Source organism: Myotis lucifugus, unplaced genomic scaffold (genome assembly GCF_000147115.1).
Source record: "Myotis lucifugus unplaced genomic scaffold, Myoluc2.0 scaffold_388, whole genome shotgun sequence".
Taxonomy (NCBI): domain Eukaryota; kingdom Metazoa; phylum Chordata; class Mammalia; order Chiroptera; family Vespertilionidae; genus Myotis; species Myotis lucifugus.
The window spans coordinates 399,233-414,654 of NW_005871436.1; the positions used below are offsets into that span (position 1 = coordinate 399,233).

The 15,422-nt window shown below is 39.3% G+C and overlaps 1 protein-coding gene across 1 annotated transcript in view; it reads right to left on the reverse strand.

Annotated features, from left to right (window-relative positions):
• Window positions 1-9,260: 9,260 nt before the first annotated feature.
• RAP2A (RAP2A, member of RAS oncogene family) overlaps window positions 9,261-15,422 on the reverse strand; it is a 30,006-nt gene continuing 23,844 nt past the window's right edge. The window contains exon 2 of the mRNA XM_006101942.3: window positions 9,261-13,039. Coding sequence (XP_006102004.1) covers window positions 12,802-13,039 — 238 coding nt within the window. The 3' untranslated portion in view covers window positions 9,261-12,801. The remainder of the gene's footprint in view (window positions 13,040-15,422) is intronic.

The following is a 15,422-nucleotide window of genomic DNA, read 5'->3' on the forward strand; positions in this document are numbered from 1 at the left end:
TCTGGGGGATTGCAAAACGACGATTTCCTGATTCTATCAATCTTTCTATATTTGTTAACTAGTATCCCTCTATAACGAGGTATACAAATGAATATATAAAGATGGGTTATCCTTCTTTTTAGTACTATTTAAAAATGTAACTAAGGACTCTTGGACTCAGTTTTGTGACCTCCTTTTTTTTGTTGAACATCATATCTTTGTCTTAGATATATTTACTAAACTAGAGACCCATGAAACACCAGTCCTTTGAAATGCTCTGAGAAGAGCATTCTGTGCTCAGATAATTTGGAGACAGAATGTAACTACCGTTGTTTGTTTGTTTGTTTGTTTCTTACGTTTCATAGTGCACATTAGGATACTGGAGACTCCAAGGGGTTCTATAGTAAAGAACCGGCTTAATCTTATTTAACCAGGGGTTTCTCAAACTTATTTGATCATGGAATCCTTTTTCCTATTCAACACAGGCTTAGTACTTGGTGAAATACATTTAGGGTCAAGAGCCAAACTTGTCAATTAAATGTTTTAAGTTTCATCAATAATATGAAATAAAGACTAATTCATGATGATAGCAGTATCTCTATTTCTTCAAGAAACTTATATGATTAAATTAATTATTCTACAATTATTTTTTGTATAAGGTCAACTCAGCATATCATTGAGGTATTAGAGGTAAAAAAACAATCCTAAAGCGCCCTGGCCAGTGTGGCTCAGTTGGTTGGAGCCTAGTCCTGTGCACCGAAAGGCCGCCAGTTCAATTTCTGGTCAGGGCACATACCCAGGTTGTGGGTCCCATCCCCGGTTCGGGGCAACTGATCAATATTTCTTTTTCTCTCCCTTCCTCTCCCTCTAAAAAATCAATTAAATATATATATATATATATATATATATATATATATATATTAAAAAGAACAACCCTGAAGTGAGGAAAGATTTCTTTAAAAGAATACAAAAATAGCTAATCATAAAAGAAAAGATTGGTACACTGACTTCATTAAAATTAAAAACTTCTGTTATGAAAAGACTCCAACAAGGTGGATAAAGGCAAGCTTCAGGCTAGGATAGTATATTTACAAATACACATTAGAAAATATAAAGAAATCCTACTATTTCTTTTATTTGGATGGGCCTAGAGGATATTATGCTAAGTGAAATAAGCCAGACAGAAAAAAAAATCATATAATATCATTACTTATATGGGAACCTAAAGAACAAAATAAACAAACAAACAAAATACAAATATATGATATTGAGACCAAATTGACAGAGGCCAAAGTAGGGGGTGTTGGGAGACAGGGTAACAAAAGGTGACGGGATTGGTAGTTACAAAATAGGTAAAGCATAGGGAATACAGTTAGCAGCAATGTAATAACTATATATGGTGCCAGCTGGGCACTTTAATTATCAGAGGGAGCACTTTGTAACCTATATGAATGTCTACTATCTGCTGCGCTATACACCTGTAACTAATAGAAAATAGTGTTGAAAGCAAACTGCAATTGAAAAATATAATTGAAAAGAAAGAATTCCTACCAATATATAAGGAAAAGACAAACAACCCACTTAAACAATGGGCAAAAGACAGGTTCTTCACAAAAGAGGATAACCAACGGCCAATAAGCATATGAATATTACTGACCTTAGAGAAATACCAAGTGAAATCCACAATGACATACCACTATACACCCACCAGGATGACTAAAATGAAAAACACTGACGGCATTAGGTATGTGTGTGGGTGTGTGGTAGACACTCTGAGGCACCGCCTGGAGCTCCTTTCAATGAGGTGATTGTTGCCCCCGCTGCTGAGAGTGCTGACAGCCTCCATCTCCAGTCCTTCAGAGATTGCCTGGGCTGCATCTGATTCAAGGTCACAGTGACAGATGGCCCAACGCGGAACAATTCTGAGAGGCCATTCTAACGTCCCACCCCAACCCCAGGTTGTTGGCCTGCGCTGCAACTCCACTTCCTCTGTCCAATCTTACTTCCTACTACTTACTCTCTTCCACAGGAGTTGATCCCAAGGGCACTCCGTCATAAGCATCCTGCACACTGAGCTTTGATCCTGCTCCCCAGGGAGTCCATCCTATGACATGGTACAACTGAGTTCTCACACATTGCTTGTTATTGTGTAAACTGGTTCAACCACTTGAGAACACTGTCTATTGTGACTTAGCAATTCCCTTCATAGCTATTTACCTAGAAGAAATGAGCATTGTGTCTGTCCATTAAAAGTCATCTGCAAGCATGTTCATAGCTTTATTCATAATAGACCCAAACTGGAAACAGCCCAAATACTCATCAGGTGTAGACTGTATAAATAAATGTATGTTTTTACACAGGAATACTATACAGCAATAAGAAAAAACCAACTGCTATTATAAGTAATAGCATGAGTAATCTCACAGACGTTATGTTGAACAAAAGCATCTAGACACAAAAGAGTACAGACTGTGTGATTTGATTGATACAAAGCTCAAGAACTGGTGAAACTAACCCCTGATGATAGAAGTGAGAACAGTGGTTACTTCTGGGGCGTGGATACTGATTGCGAAGGAGCACAAAGGAGCCTTCTGGGTGACAGAAATGTTCTATATCTTGATGTGGTTGGTGGTTTGGGCATCTTACTAAAGGTCTGCTGTTGGTCAGTTAAAAAAACAAGCCTCAACCTTGGCTTGGTGGCTCGGTTGGTTGGAGCATTGTCCTGTGCACTGAAAGATTGCCAGTTAGACTACAGGTTGGGGCACATACCTAGGTTATGGGTTCCATCCCTAGTCTAGGTGTCTGCAGGAAGCAACCAATTAATGATTCTCTCTCTTTCCCAGTTCCTCTCTCTCTAAAATCAATTTAAAAATATATACCCAGGTGAGGGTTAATGAATAACAAAAAACCAACCTCAAAGGTAAACTCTTTATTAACCCACTAGAGGCCCAGTGCATGAGATTTGTGCACTGGGGGAGGGGGGCCACACGTCCCTCAGCCCAGCCTGCACCCTCTCACAGTCTGGGACCCCTCGGGGGATGTCCTCCTGCCAGCTTAGGCCCAATTCCCCTGGGGATCGGGCCTAAGCCAGCAGTCAGACATCCCTCTTGCAGTCCAGGGCTCTCGCGGTCCGGGACCCCTCGCTCCATACTGCCCGCCTGCAGTAGAGGCAGGAGAACCTCCAATCACTGCCGCTGCACTCAGTAGCCATGAGCCAGGGTTCTGGCTGAGCAGCACTCCCCCTGTGGGAGTGCACTGACCACCAGGGGGGAGCTCCTGCATTGAGCGTCTGCCCCCTGGTGGTCAGTGCGTGTCATAGTGACTGGTCGATTTGCATATTAGGCTTTTATTATATAGGACTAGAGGCCAGGTGCATGAATTTGTGCACTGGGGTGGGGGTCCCTTCAGCCTGGCCTGTGCCCTCTTGCAGTCCCGAAGCCTCGAGATCGATTGCCCCGCAGAGGGAGGCCCTGCCCACCTGCCACAGCGCCACCTGCCACAGCCTGGGCCTCCCTCTGCAGGGTGATCATGGGGCAATGGCGGGGCCTCCGACCAATCACATTGCACCTGCCTTGGTTGGCCTGGCACCAGTAGGTGTCATAGTGTGGTCATCCAGGCAGTCCCATTGTTCGGCCGTTAGGTTGATTTGCATATTATGCTTTTATTATTATAGATTGCAGATGAACTGTTTTGTAGACTAAATTTGGTTAAGGTGCTACAGTGACCTACGTTCACATTTCAGAGATAGTGGGGTTACTAGTCCTGACAAGTTCATTGACAGGCTCCCTGCCGCAGAAAGAAGCTCTGGTGGGGGAGGAGAGGGACATTCCAGGTTTCATGCTCCTCAAAACAGCTCCTCCCATCCGGGTGTCTACCACCAGGTCTAATCAGTTGCTTCTTTATTACAAAGGCTCTCTGGGAGAAAAACCTCTCTAGGAAGAAAGATAATCTCATTTCATGGGCCTGTTAAAATAATCCATAAACCAAATCAGTTAAGGGGCAACCTGGTCTGCTTCTCCTTCTAGGTTCCTCGGCAACCTGAGTCTGTGGGAGTACAGTTAGTGCACTAGTATTCTTCACTGCAGTTTTACAGTGAAATCTCCAGCAAGCAATTGCTGTTCCCTCACCCTGGTGTCTGTGTGTGTGTGTGTGTGTGTGTGTGTGTGTGTGTGTGTGTGTGAGAGAGAGATTGCATGACCGTGGGTACACAGGAGCTTATATCTCTCTTCAGGATGAGATGAGGATGATCAAGGGTAAGATTCAGGGATTTCTTGATGTCAGCCAGTGCTTTCTTAATGGTACCTCCTCATCATTTCCTGACATTGGCCAAGGTCAAGGACACTGGTGAGTCACAATGCAAGGGGGTGGGTACTATAGTGTGGGGAGTAAGTCCAGGTTGCTATCTGCTAAGAAAAAACACTCTGTTGTGAGTTGGCCTACGATTAGACATATATCTTCTTTTTTCTTAAAAAAAATATATCTTCATTGATTTCAGAGAGGAAGGGAGAGGGAGAGAGAGATAGAAACATCAATGATGAGACAGAATCATTGATCAGCTGCCTCCTACATGATCGAGGATTGAACCGGCAACCTGGGTATATGCCCTGACTGGGAATCAAACCATGACCTCCTGGTTCATAGGTCAATGCTCAACCACTGAGCCATGGTGGCCGGGCCGATTAGACATAAAGAGTGGCCACTATAGGCTTTAAGGAGTAAACAGTCATTGTTTAGACTTGACATTTTTCTTGATTTTCTTTCCTTCTTCCTCCTCGTACCTTTTTCAAGAAGGTAAGCTCTGAGGGCAAAGGTTAAGTATGAGTCTGAGGAAAGTAGACAGAGACCACAGTGCGCTTGCCATCTCTCTCTATCTCTCTCTATCTCTCACTAGAGTCTCAGCTTCACAGGTGACCCAGGCCCCGAGACCTGGACATAGTCCCCACAGCACAGTTTGGAAGGCAAATATCTAACAGCAACATTCCCCAAGTTTTGCTCCAGAGCATACTACTATGTATTCCACGAAGAGAGTGTCCTGGGTTCAGATTAGTTTTAGAAAATCAGTGGATTTTTTTCAGGGCCTTTTCCAAGAAGTGAGATGTATTATGCAGTTTTCAAACTTACTTGACCTCTAGAATAATTTCCTCCAAAACATCTCATGGTATAAGACCTCTTCAGAACACACGTGGGGGAAAAGTTATCCAGAGAAATAAAGAATGACCACGTGCTGGAATGTTCCATGGCAGATCTCCCTACGGAACCAGACTCACAGATTGTAGGTCCTGGCTTTCTCACTTTCTTACCACGGAGACATGACTGAGGGCTAAATAAATGAAGTCCCAGTTGCTTTGGTTCACACTTTTTTATTTGCTGTGATTCTTTAAACAGAAATTCTACTGTCCTTCCACTAAGAGTATATAATTTCTTGGCTTTCATAGTGTTCCTCACTTAAAAATGATTTATTTCCACTGTTCTAAGTATATGTGAATCACCCCTCATTTTGTAAGAGCAGCCTAGAAAATGCTTTCCAATCCTGACATTTTAAACTAAAAATCTCACTAAAATCTAAAAATGTTGCCCTAGCTCAGTGATGGCGAACCTTTTGAGCTCGGCGTGTCAGCATTTTGAAAAACCCTAACTTAACTCTGGTGCCGTGTCACATATAGAAATTTTTTGATATTTGCAACCATAGTAAAACAAAGATTTATATTTTTGATATTTATTTTATATATTTAAATGCCATTTAACAAAGAAAAATCAACCAAAAAAATGAGTTCGAGTGTCATAGGTTCGCCATCACTGCCCTAGCTGGTTCGGGTCAGTGGACAGAGCATTGGCCCTTGGATTAAAGGGTCCTGGGTTTGATTCCTGGTCAAGGGCACATACCTGGGTTGCAGGCCCGATCCCGTACCTAGTCGGGGGTGTATGCGGGAGGCAACCAATTGATGTATCTCTCTCTCTCCTCCTCCTCCCTTCCACTCTCTTTAAAAATGAATGGAAAAATATTCTCGGGTGAGGACTAACAAACAAATAAAAATAAATAAATAAATAAATAAATAAATAAAATGTCCAATTTTTAACTGTAGGCATGGACCCAGGATTTATTCTTCAGTGTAGTATCTGACATATAGGTCCCTCTGATCCCCTCAGCTTTGCTACTGTCCCCAAGTTAGCTCAGTGCCCCGCTGTCCACCCTCCAGGAGCTGGCCCCTTGCAGATCCCATTGTTAGCCTGAATACTTCCTTAGGAAGTAGACACATCCTACAACAGCGGAGCCCTGGAGCTCTGTTGTATTGCCATCCACCTCCACCCACCAGCATCCAGATGCCTCAACTTCTCAGAATGGAGGAGCTCAGGCTGGTCATGCTGGCTGTTGAGAGAACTGAGCCAGCAGCAGCCTCTGTGGGCTGTGCCCAGGACTCCGGCTTGGCAGAAGTAGAAAAGGTGCAAATGAATTATTTCTTGCCAGTAGGGCTAATTTGTATCTACTTGAGGTAAAGGGAAAGGCAAGGAGACAAGACTAGTGCCATATATAGACTGAATGGTTGAATCCCCTCAAAATTCATACCTTGACACCTAATCCCCAGTGTGATGGTATTGGGAAGGGATTAGGCATGAGGGTGGAGCCCACACACGGGGTTAGTGTCATCATTAACGAGACCTCAGAGAGCTGCCTTCTCTCTTCCACCAAATGAGGTTACAGTGAGAAGTCGGCAGTCTACAACCTCGAGATGGGCCCTAACCAGACACCAGATCTGTCACTTTTTAAAAATATGTATATTTTTACTGATTTCAGAGAGGAAGGGAAAGGGAGAGAGAGAGAAACATCAATGATGAGAATCATTGATCGGCTACCTCCTGCACACTCCCCACTGGGGATTGAGCCCACAACCAAGGCATGTGCCCTGACCTGGAATTGAACCGTGACCTCCTGGTTCTTGGTGGAGGCTCAAACACCGGGCCAAATCTGTCAGTCTTAATCATAGACCTCCCAGCCTCCATAAGTGTGAGAAATAAATGTTTGTTGTATAAGCTACCCAGTCTATGGTATTTTGTTATAGCAGCCAGAATTAAGCTGTATATCAGGAATGATGTTGTTATAGCAGCCAGAATTAAGCTGTGTATCAGGAATGATGTTATAGCAGCCAGAATTAAGCTGTGTATCAGGGATGATGTATTGCCTATTTGTGTATTGCTGCATCATGTTAGACGTAGGTGTAACCCTCAATGAGTAATAGCTGAATGAGCCTGGGTAAGTGGAAATCACTTCACTAAAAGAATCAACAGTGAGGAAAAGATTGAAAGTTAGAAGCTTGGGTCTGCACCTAACTCTGCCACTTTATTAGTCAAGTGACCTTGGATGATTTGTTTTATAGCCAGTTTCTCATGAGTAGCATGGAGTTATTCATCCTTCTACCTATGTCTGTGTGCATCTGCATAGAAATATGTTTGGAATGACTTACAAATGTTAATATGTTTTGTTTTGTTTTTGTGGACTGGGGAATTGGATGGCTTTTCCTTTTATTTTTGTATTTTTCACTAATATCTAATTTTTCAAAGATAAAAATCTGTTATATCCCACATGCTGTCATTTTTAAATTGTAATCATATGATAAAGCAATGAAATATGATACTTCTTGAGGGTTGTTTGTTTTGTTAATCCTCACCCTAGGATATTTTTCCCATTGATTTTTAGAGAGTGGAATGGAGGGGGAGAGACACAGAAAGAGAAACATCGATGTGAGAGACACATCAAGTGGTTGCCTCCTGCACCCTCACCGATGATCGAGCCTGAAACCAAGGTACATGCCCTTGACTGGAATGGAACTCGGGACCGACCCTTCAGTCTGAGGGCCTGAGCCAAACTGGCTGGGGCTGATACTTTTGAGTTTTTGAAATGGGAGAAGCTTATAAAAAATTCCCCTAAACCAAGTATCATTTCTTTGGTTTCTTTTTTCCTAATTTGTGTGTACTTAAAAAGGTGTTTGTATTTAATCTTTTAAGTAGATAGTCTCCTCCCTTCTTCTCCACTAATAAGTCTTGGAGGAATTCTTAGACAGTAATATGAAGAGTAGTTCTAAGAAAATACTGCAAGAAATAACACATCACCTTACACCTGGAAGAGTGGCAGATCTTTAAAAACCTAATACCATAAAGGATTTAAAACAAACAAAAACCAGAAAAACAAAACCCATTTAACCAATGAAGTGCCACTATGTCTTATTAGGATTTATATGGAAACAGGGATATTTGAAATTAAGAAAGAAAGGTCCCAGAGGTCAGATGGGCTCCAAATTGGGTGGCACCTTATTTCTTCAGCTACTTGCATGTCCATTCATGGATCTCTAACAATCAATAAACTGTGTAACTTGGGAGAATTTCAAAATACTATTTTTTCGTCACAAAGAAATTCTTCCAATTGAAACGAGAATTGATTAATTTAAATACTTTACAAATGCTTCAAGTGAGAATATAAAGAAAGCTAACCGGCAGATATTTATCTATGGTGCTAAAATATAGGCACATTTTCCTTTAAATATTTGAGATTCTGTTGACAGTACCTCTGTTATCTTCTTTCAAATTATTCTTATATCCTAAAACAATGGGCTTCTACACTGGTGGAGTGTTGCCAGGGGATTTCAACAGAGATTGAAGGCAACATAACCAAAAGGCATAGTTTAAATTGGCTTAGGAATGAATGGGCTCCTTATCAGAGCAGCTGAAGCTGTATATAATTAACAGCATCTGTCAACATTCACAGGGCCCCATATAGAACAGGCAGGTCCGCCAGCTACCTCCAGCTTCTGGCACCTCAAACTCCACAGGACCAGAAAGACAGCTCCAAGCCATCATTAGAAGGACACTGATGCGTTTTGGTGATACTAGCAAGACCATAAAATTACTAGTAATGTTACCTAGAACAATTCAGTTAAGATTAGCACTGAGACTTCAAATTAGCCAGATAGCATTATTTTGTGTTGAATAAACTTGAATAAACTTGTGGGCAGAAAATGAAAATAAAATATGTATAAAACTACTTATGAGATAAGTTTATATGTATTTGCGATTGCTGATTTTTAAATTGTGTTATTTTTTTTATAAAGGGTATGAAAATTAACTCCTAACCTCCCTTTTAATATGGTGAATTCTCAATTTTATTCAGCTTGAATATCTCTGTATGAAGAGTATTAAATTCATTTGGTGGCAATTTCTAGTTGTTTTTGTATGTGGTAAATACATTTCAATCATGAACATGTACAAAACCAAATAAAATCCAGAGAAAATTTCATTAAATAAATTTATTTGTTAAAATAATTTAACTCCAAATACAACTGCTGAATTTGCATTGAGTTATAACTACAATTCATGTTTTAATTGAAATGTCAAGGTTTAACAACTGACATTGTTACAAAACAATAAACTGTTGTTAAATTTTTAAATGGTCAGTTGTATTAGAGCTCAACAATTAACTGTGAACTATATTTATCTCTGGGAAACCCCAAATCAATAATGATAAGTCTGTTTCCAAAATCCACTGCAGTCATTCTTGAAACCCTATCAAGATTTAATAGATGCACAATGACATGTTAATTAAAAAAAGAAAAGACCCCCATAGTCTTTAAGATTTGATTGGCTAAGGAGACATTTAAAGCTTACCCAGTGCTAACATAGGACTACCAAGAAGAACAAAAAACTTAAAAACAAAACAAAAACCAACAGCAACAAACAAAATAAGCACTTTCATATTCACACATAAACAGACAACATTCCCACTGGACAACTCTTGAAAACAAATAGCAGACATCCTTAGGCAACATTTTTTATATAGAAAAGCAAATATCAGTAGTTTTACCACAGAAAAGTGATGGCAACTGTAGTAATCAGAGTCACGCTCGGTCCTAATTCTACGAACCAAAAGGAGAAAATCATCAAAGCACCTTTCAATAGTTTAAGAAAGATTTTATGTAATACTTTTGATCAGATGCTGGCTTGTTTTGTGTAAGTTGAACAAAATGAAAAGCATCAGTTACCGTCACTATCACAGCTTAAAAGAACCCAAAAAAGCTGCAACATAAAACAACAAAAATTTAACAAATGCTGCCTTTGTATAAAAGTAAAACAAGACAAAACAAAACCAACAAAACTTATAATAGCTTAAAAAAAAAGTGGGTCTTTGGATCAAACCATAATGTTTTTAAGGCATGTTAGAAAAACTTCCACTTATCTAGTTGCTAGTCTGATCAGGGCATAAAATAATAGTGACACAAGGTCACCAACTTTTCTCTGTAGCCACTATTATTTCATGTGTCAACAAATTTAATCCTCCTGTTCTTAAGCTTTTTATTAACATCTCAACAAACACATTCATTCAAGCTGAGTTATATTCATACCAGATGAAATACCAACAGTAAGAGCGCACGAGGGTTTCTAGGTTTCTGGATGTCGCCGTTGACGTTTTGTCCCCAATACGTAGGAAACACTGTCATCAGGCAGCCAAGTCAGTTATTATTAACATCTTTACAGTGAGAGCCCACCTTACTGTCTGACACGAACACTTCTAACTAAAACCCCGATTTTTAAATAATCTTTTCACCTCACATTTTGCCATACCTTTCATATTATTAAACCTATTTTTCTTATCTGCATAGCAATCCATTAGGTAAAACTGTAGAATCTTTATAGAGGTTTCTAATGTGGAATCTTAGTTGTCATAAATTGCTGTTAAATATGGAATTCTATCATTCTGAGAAGTTAGAGGCGTCAAAACTCAACCAATTCACTAACAAATATTTATATTTCAGTAGAGAAAGCATACTTCTTAAACCTTTGATTTCTTTACAGGTTGAGTCAAATCAACTCTTTTACACGATTAAATTTGTTTCAATGAAATTGGTTAGAACTTTTTGTCCTATAAACAAGGTGCTTCATAATGGGGGTTTCTAAAAAAATCTATACTGAAGAATGGAAACATTCATAATTCAGACTTAACAACTCTGGCCTGGTTTTACCCACACACTTGTTTTCTCATCTATAAGAAGTTACTATCCACCTTTTTTCTATCCTTTAAGCTTACTGCCAGTTTACTAAACACTGGGGGCTACCAATGATTTCAATGATGTTTAACAAACACATAATTTAAAAGAAAAAGATGTTTTTGATAATTATTTTCTGCAGCACGGATTCTCAGTATAGGCGACCATCTCTGACTTGTGCCAAATTCTTAGGAACGACAAAACACACATGCACACACAACATACACTATTCTCTCAGTTACACACATAAGACCAGAGGTTACTTGCACAAGAGTGTGGAACAACAAAATGTGGGGTGGTATGCAGACCACAGGCTCAGCGATATTGCAGTTCCGAAGGCCAAATTTACCTTGAGAATCAGCTTCAGGTACTCTCTTCAGCATTTATAACTCTGAGGTTAGGTAAAAACCCTTCCTACACTTGACTGTATAGGTTTTTCCTGTGCCATTAGTCATGCAAACGATAAATACTTCACGGCTATGAAAACCAGAAATGTTGAAGCTTGAGCACCTTTTCAAAACAAAATATTCTCTAGCTTTATTTGCCACTTCAGTAATCAGGGCAAAATTGTTATAGGAAAATCTTTATATAATTCTCCAGGAAAATTAAGGATAAAAGACTTTTTTTTTGTCTCTTACCTTTCCACTCTATAATTTATGTTCTACTCTTAAGCCCAAATTATTTCACATGGTTATTCAATCTTTTTAAATGCCTGCAATAAAGCTCTGCTACAAGCAAACTTGATTTGGAAAGCAGGTTAACCAAGAATCACACCACAACCATAGCCCTTAAAGGCAAGAAGGAATTTGCTGCTTTAACAAACATAAAATTGCAAAATACTTGTACTGTCCTGTGAGGTTTCTGCAAACGGGAACATATGGATGCAACATGGCTTCATTTTCCTTACATGATGGTACTAGTTCAGCTACTACTAGAACGCTTCTTGTTAGTAAGGCTGCGCAGTTTCTTTGCATCACAGTTGCTTCCTTCTTGTTCAGAAATGTAATAAAGACCATATCTGCTTGATTACCAGAGGGTGGGTTTGGGGCTTTAATTCAGATCAAACCCTTGTGAGAGACTCCATTTTCTGTGGCAAAGCAGGTGACTTTACACTTCTAAAGCGAGATTGTATGCTTACACAACCTGTTTTGACTTTTGCTCTAGCAAGGACTGATGCAAGAGTTAGTTCTGTGTCACAAATTAGGATAACATCTACAATTAAGCATCAATTTTGAAAAACAGAAATGTGTCAGTTGAGCAAAGAATCTCTCCCTGTAATGCTGCTGGCAGGTCAGCTGTTATCTTACTTGACAGAATACATTGATTAGAAGCACTATCTCAATTCCTGAAATTCAGTACTCTTGTAGGAAAATATTTCTCCTTTACTTATTATTTTTTTTTACAGAAGATAAAATATTTTAATTGTAGTGGTCATAGGAATTCTTCTGGTTTCTCTCTCATGATTACTTTTAATTTATACAATAGTTGCTTCGGTCAACTCAGCGACGATGCCATCGTTGCTTTCAAAGGAGATCACCCTGTAGATTGATTGGCTATACCTCAAAGTTGCAGGTGCGTCTAGGAGACTGAGGACAATGGTGAAAACTGTAGTTACTGAACCCAAATGTTATTCAGAGATATCAACGGACAACCACTGCTGAATTCTGAATGAGGGCTGCTATTTCACCACAGATTCACACCACACATCCTGCAAACTCTGCAGTCGGGCAGACGAGGCTTGTATCACCTATGATACCGGGCAAAGCCTGTCCAGGATCGGCATTTCTGAATGCTATTGTATGTTACATGCGGAACAGCATGGGTCATCTTTGTCAGGCTGCGCAGCATAGTTCATCTGCCTCACAATTTCTGCGAAGAGTTCGTCCACCATTGTTTTACTCTTAGCAGAAGTCTCCATGAAGGGGCAGCCCCACTCTTCAGCAAGGGCTCTACCTTCACTGGACGACACTTCTCTCTCACTTTCCAGGTCCACTTTGTTCCCAACCAAGATGACTGGCACTTTCTCATACCTAGGAGAGAATACACAAAACACACATACATTGTAAAAGTTAGCACAAACTTCAGGTAACATGTATTTTCTCTATATTCTACTACAAATATTCTCTTTTGTAGCATGAAAAATTATTTGCCCACTGGCTTGACAGATATCTACCTCAGGGCATTCAGCAGAGACTCCCATAGTGAATCATATACAGGTCTTTTTAAATGATTTCTTTTAATTAACCAATTACACACCCTTTAAAATCAATTTACCTTTTCAGATATACCTGGAAAATTATTCTCAGAATAAATCTTCTTAGATGGATTATTTTAAATTTTTTTCATTATAAGAGATGCTTTCTCAATATTTTTTAACATTTCAGTTGATGCAGTAATATACTTGAGTAAACAATTTATAATTATCAGCATTTTACTATTCTCTGTAATATACAAAATTGATCATGTTCTAATAGTTCCAAAATAAGAAAAAAATCATTAGGATGAAAACATTCAAAAGAAGCTACACTCTATCCCTTTATAAAACTACTAGAGGTCCGATGCACGAAATTCGTGCAAGGGGCTTGGCCCTCACAGCCTGGCTTTGTCCAGAGGCTATCCAGTCTAATTAGCATATTACACTTTTATTATTATAGACTAGAGGCCCGATGCATGAAATCTGTGCAAGGGGCTCACCCCTTGCAACCCCGGCTTTGTCCAGGTCATCCAGAAGAACATCTGGAAGGTCATTTGGCTGTCCGGCCTAATTAGCATATTATGCTTTTATTATTATAGATTATACTTTAGCCAGTTGAAAGATAATTATGATTCTTTTCAGCCTGACAAGGATTAAGCATTTCAATTTGATATTATCTCTTCTTTTCCTTCCTAACTAGAATAGGTGTGCTAGAAATTGAATGTGTGTGTGCCTCTCCCACCCCATTCATATTCTGAAATCTAATTCCCAATGTAATGGTATTTAGGAGGTCAGGCTGTTGGGAGGTCATGAGGTCATGAGGGTAAAGCCCTCATGAATGGGATTAGTGCCCTTATATACTAGTAAGAGACACCCTTGCCCCTACAGCCAAGTGAAGACACAGCAAAAAGATAACAGTCTGTGAACTAGGGAAGTGAGCCCTCACTAGACACTGAATCTACCAGAGCTTTGATCTTGGACTTTCCAGCATCCAGAACTGTGAGAAATAGATGTCTATTGTTTAAATCACCCAGTCTATGGTATTTTTGTTATAGCAGCCAGACTAGACTAAGATAAGGTGTCTCTGAATGAACATGTCTGGGAAAAGCTAAACTAATAAAGATAACAAATGATATAAAAAGAACAAAGCAAAAAGATCCTAAATCAATTTGGAACCTAAAGATGATTCTTTCTACAGTGGTTATTCACTGTATAACAATTTTACTTTAAACATCATTTTAAAAGCTTTTGTGATTGCAATATAAACCAATGTGTGTGTGTGTGTACTTTCCCTTAAGCAGGATGTATCTCTAATTTATAAAAGAAGTAAACTGCAAAACTGCACACAAGTGATAACAAATGTGACTGGACACAGCTAATCTGTCAGAAGAGAACACTACACAGCCAAGACTTTATTGAGGCAGGAGTCATATAGAATTTTTATCATTCAGGAAAAATAGGAAGGAATGTTAGCGACAATACTTCTACAATTTCATCATCCTTTCAAGATGGTTCTCTCACTCACCCTAACATGTAAAGCAAACTATATTCCCAAAAGAATCTCTTTTTTTTCCTTTGGCACTAGATCAAACCGAGAGTGGTCTCAATATGAGGGCATATTCTAGGCAGTGTGCCATTTAGCAATCTGAAATATAAAAACAACTTAAAAATGAGTGGGGAGAACAACATCCACAATAAAAGCTAGAATTTGGATATTACCATCTTGCAGGAAATGGGTTTGGAAAATTGACATCAAAGAGCTTTATATGAATGTACTGTAAACCAACTGTGCCTATGCTTGCTGGCCTCAGGTCACACAGAGAGCTCTGAACACAGGACACAAGGGTTTTCCACATCCAGAACTCTTACACCGTCAATGATGTGTATCCTTGGCCTCTGGGTGGACAAATGGCAATGAGAATGAAGCTGCATTACAAACCCTATACATCAGCTGCTTCACACACAAGCCTTCTTGACCTGCTGTATAGAGAAGTTCTGTAGGGAGCAAACACTGCCTACAGTGTTAGGACAATGTCAGTTCCTAATCTGTTTTACTTGCAAAGATATAACTGCATTTTCTTTTTCTTATGAGACTATATACACAGTGTGATATATATATATATATATATATATATATATATATATATATATATACACACATGTATGTGGGTGTATATAAATTTATATTTATTTATTATATCAAAAGGAAAAAGAGTGAC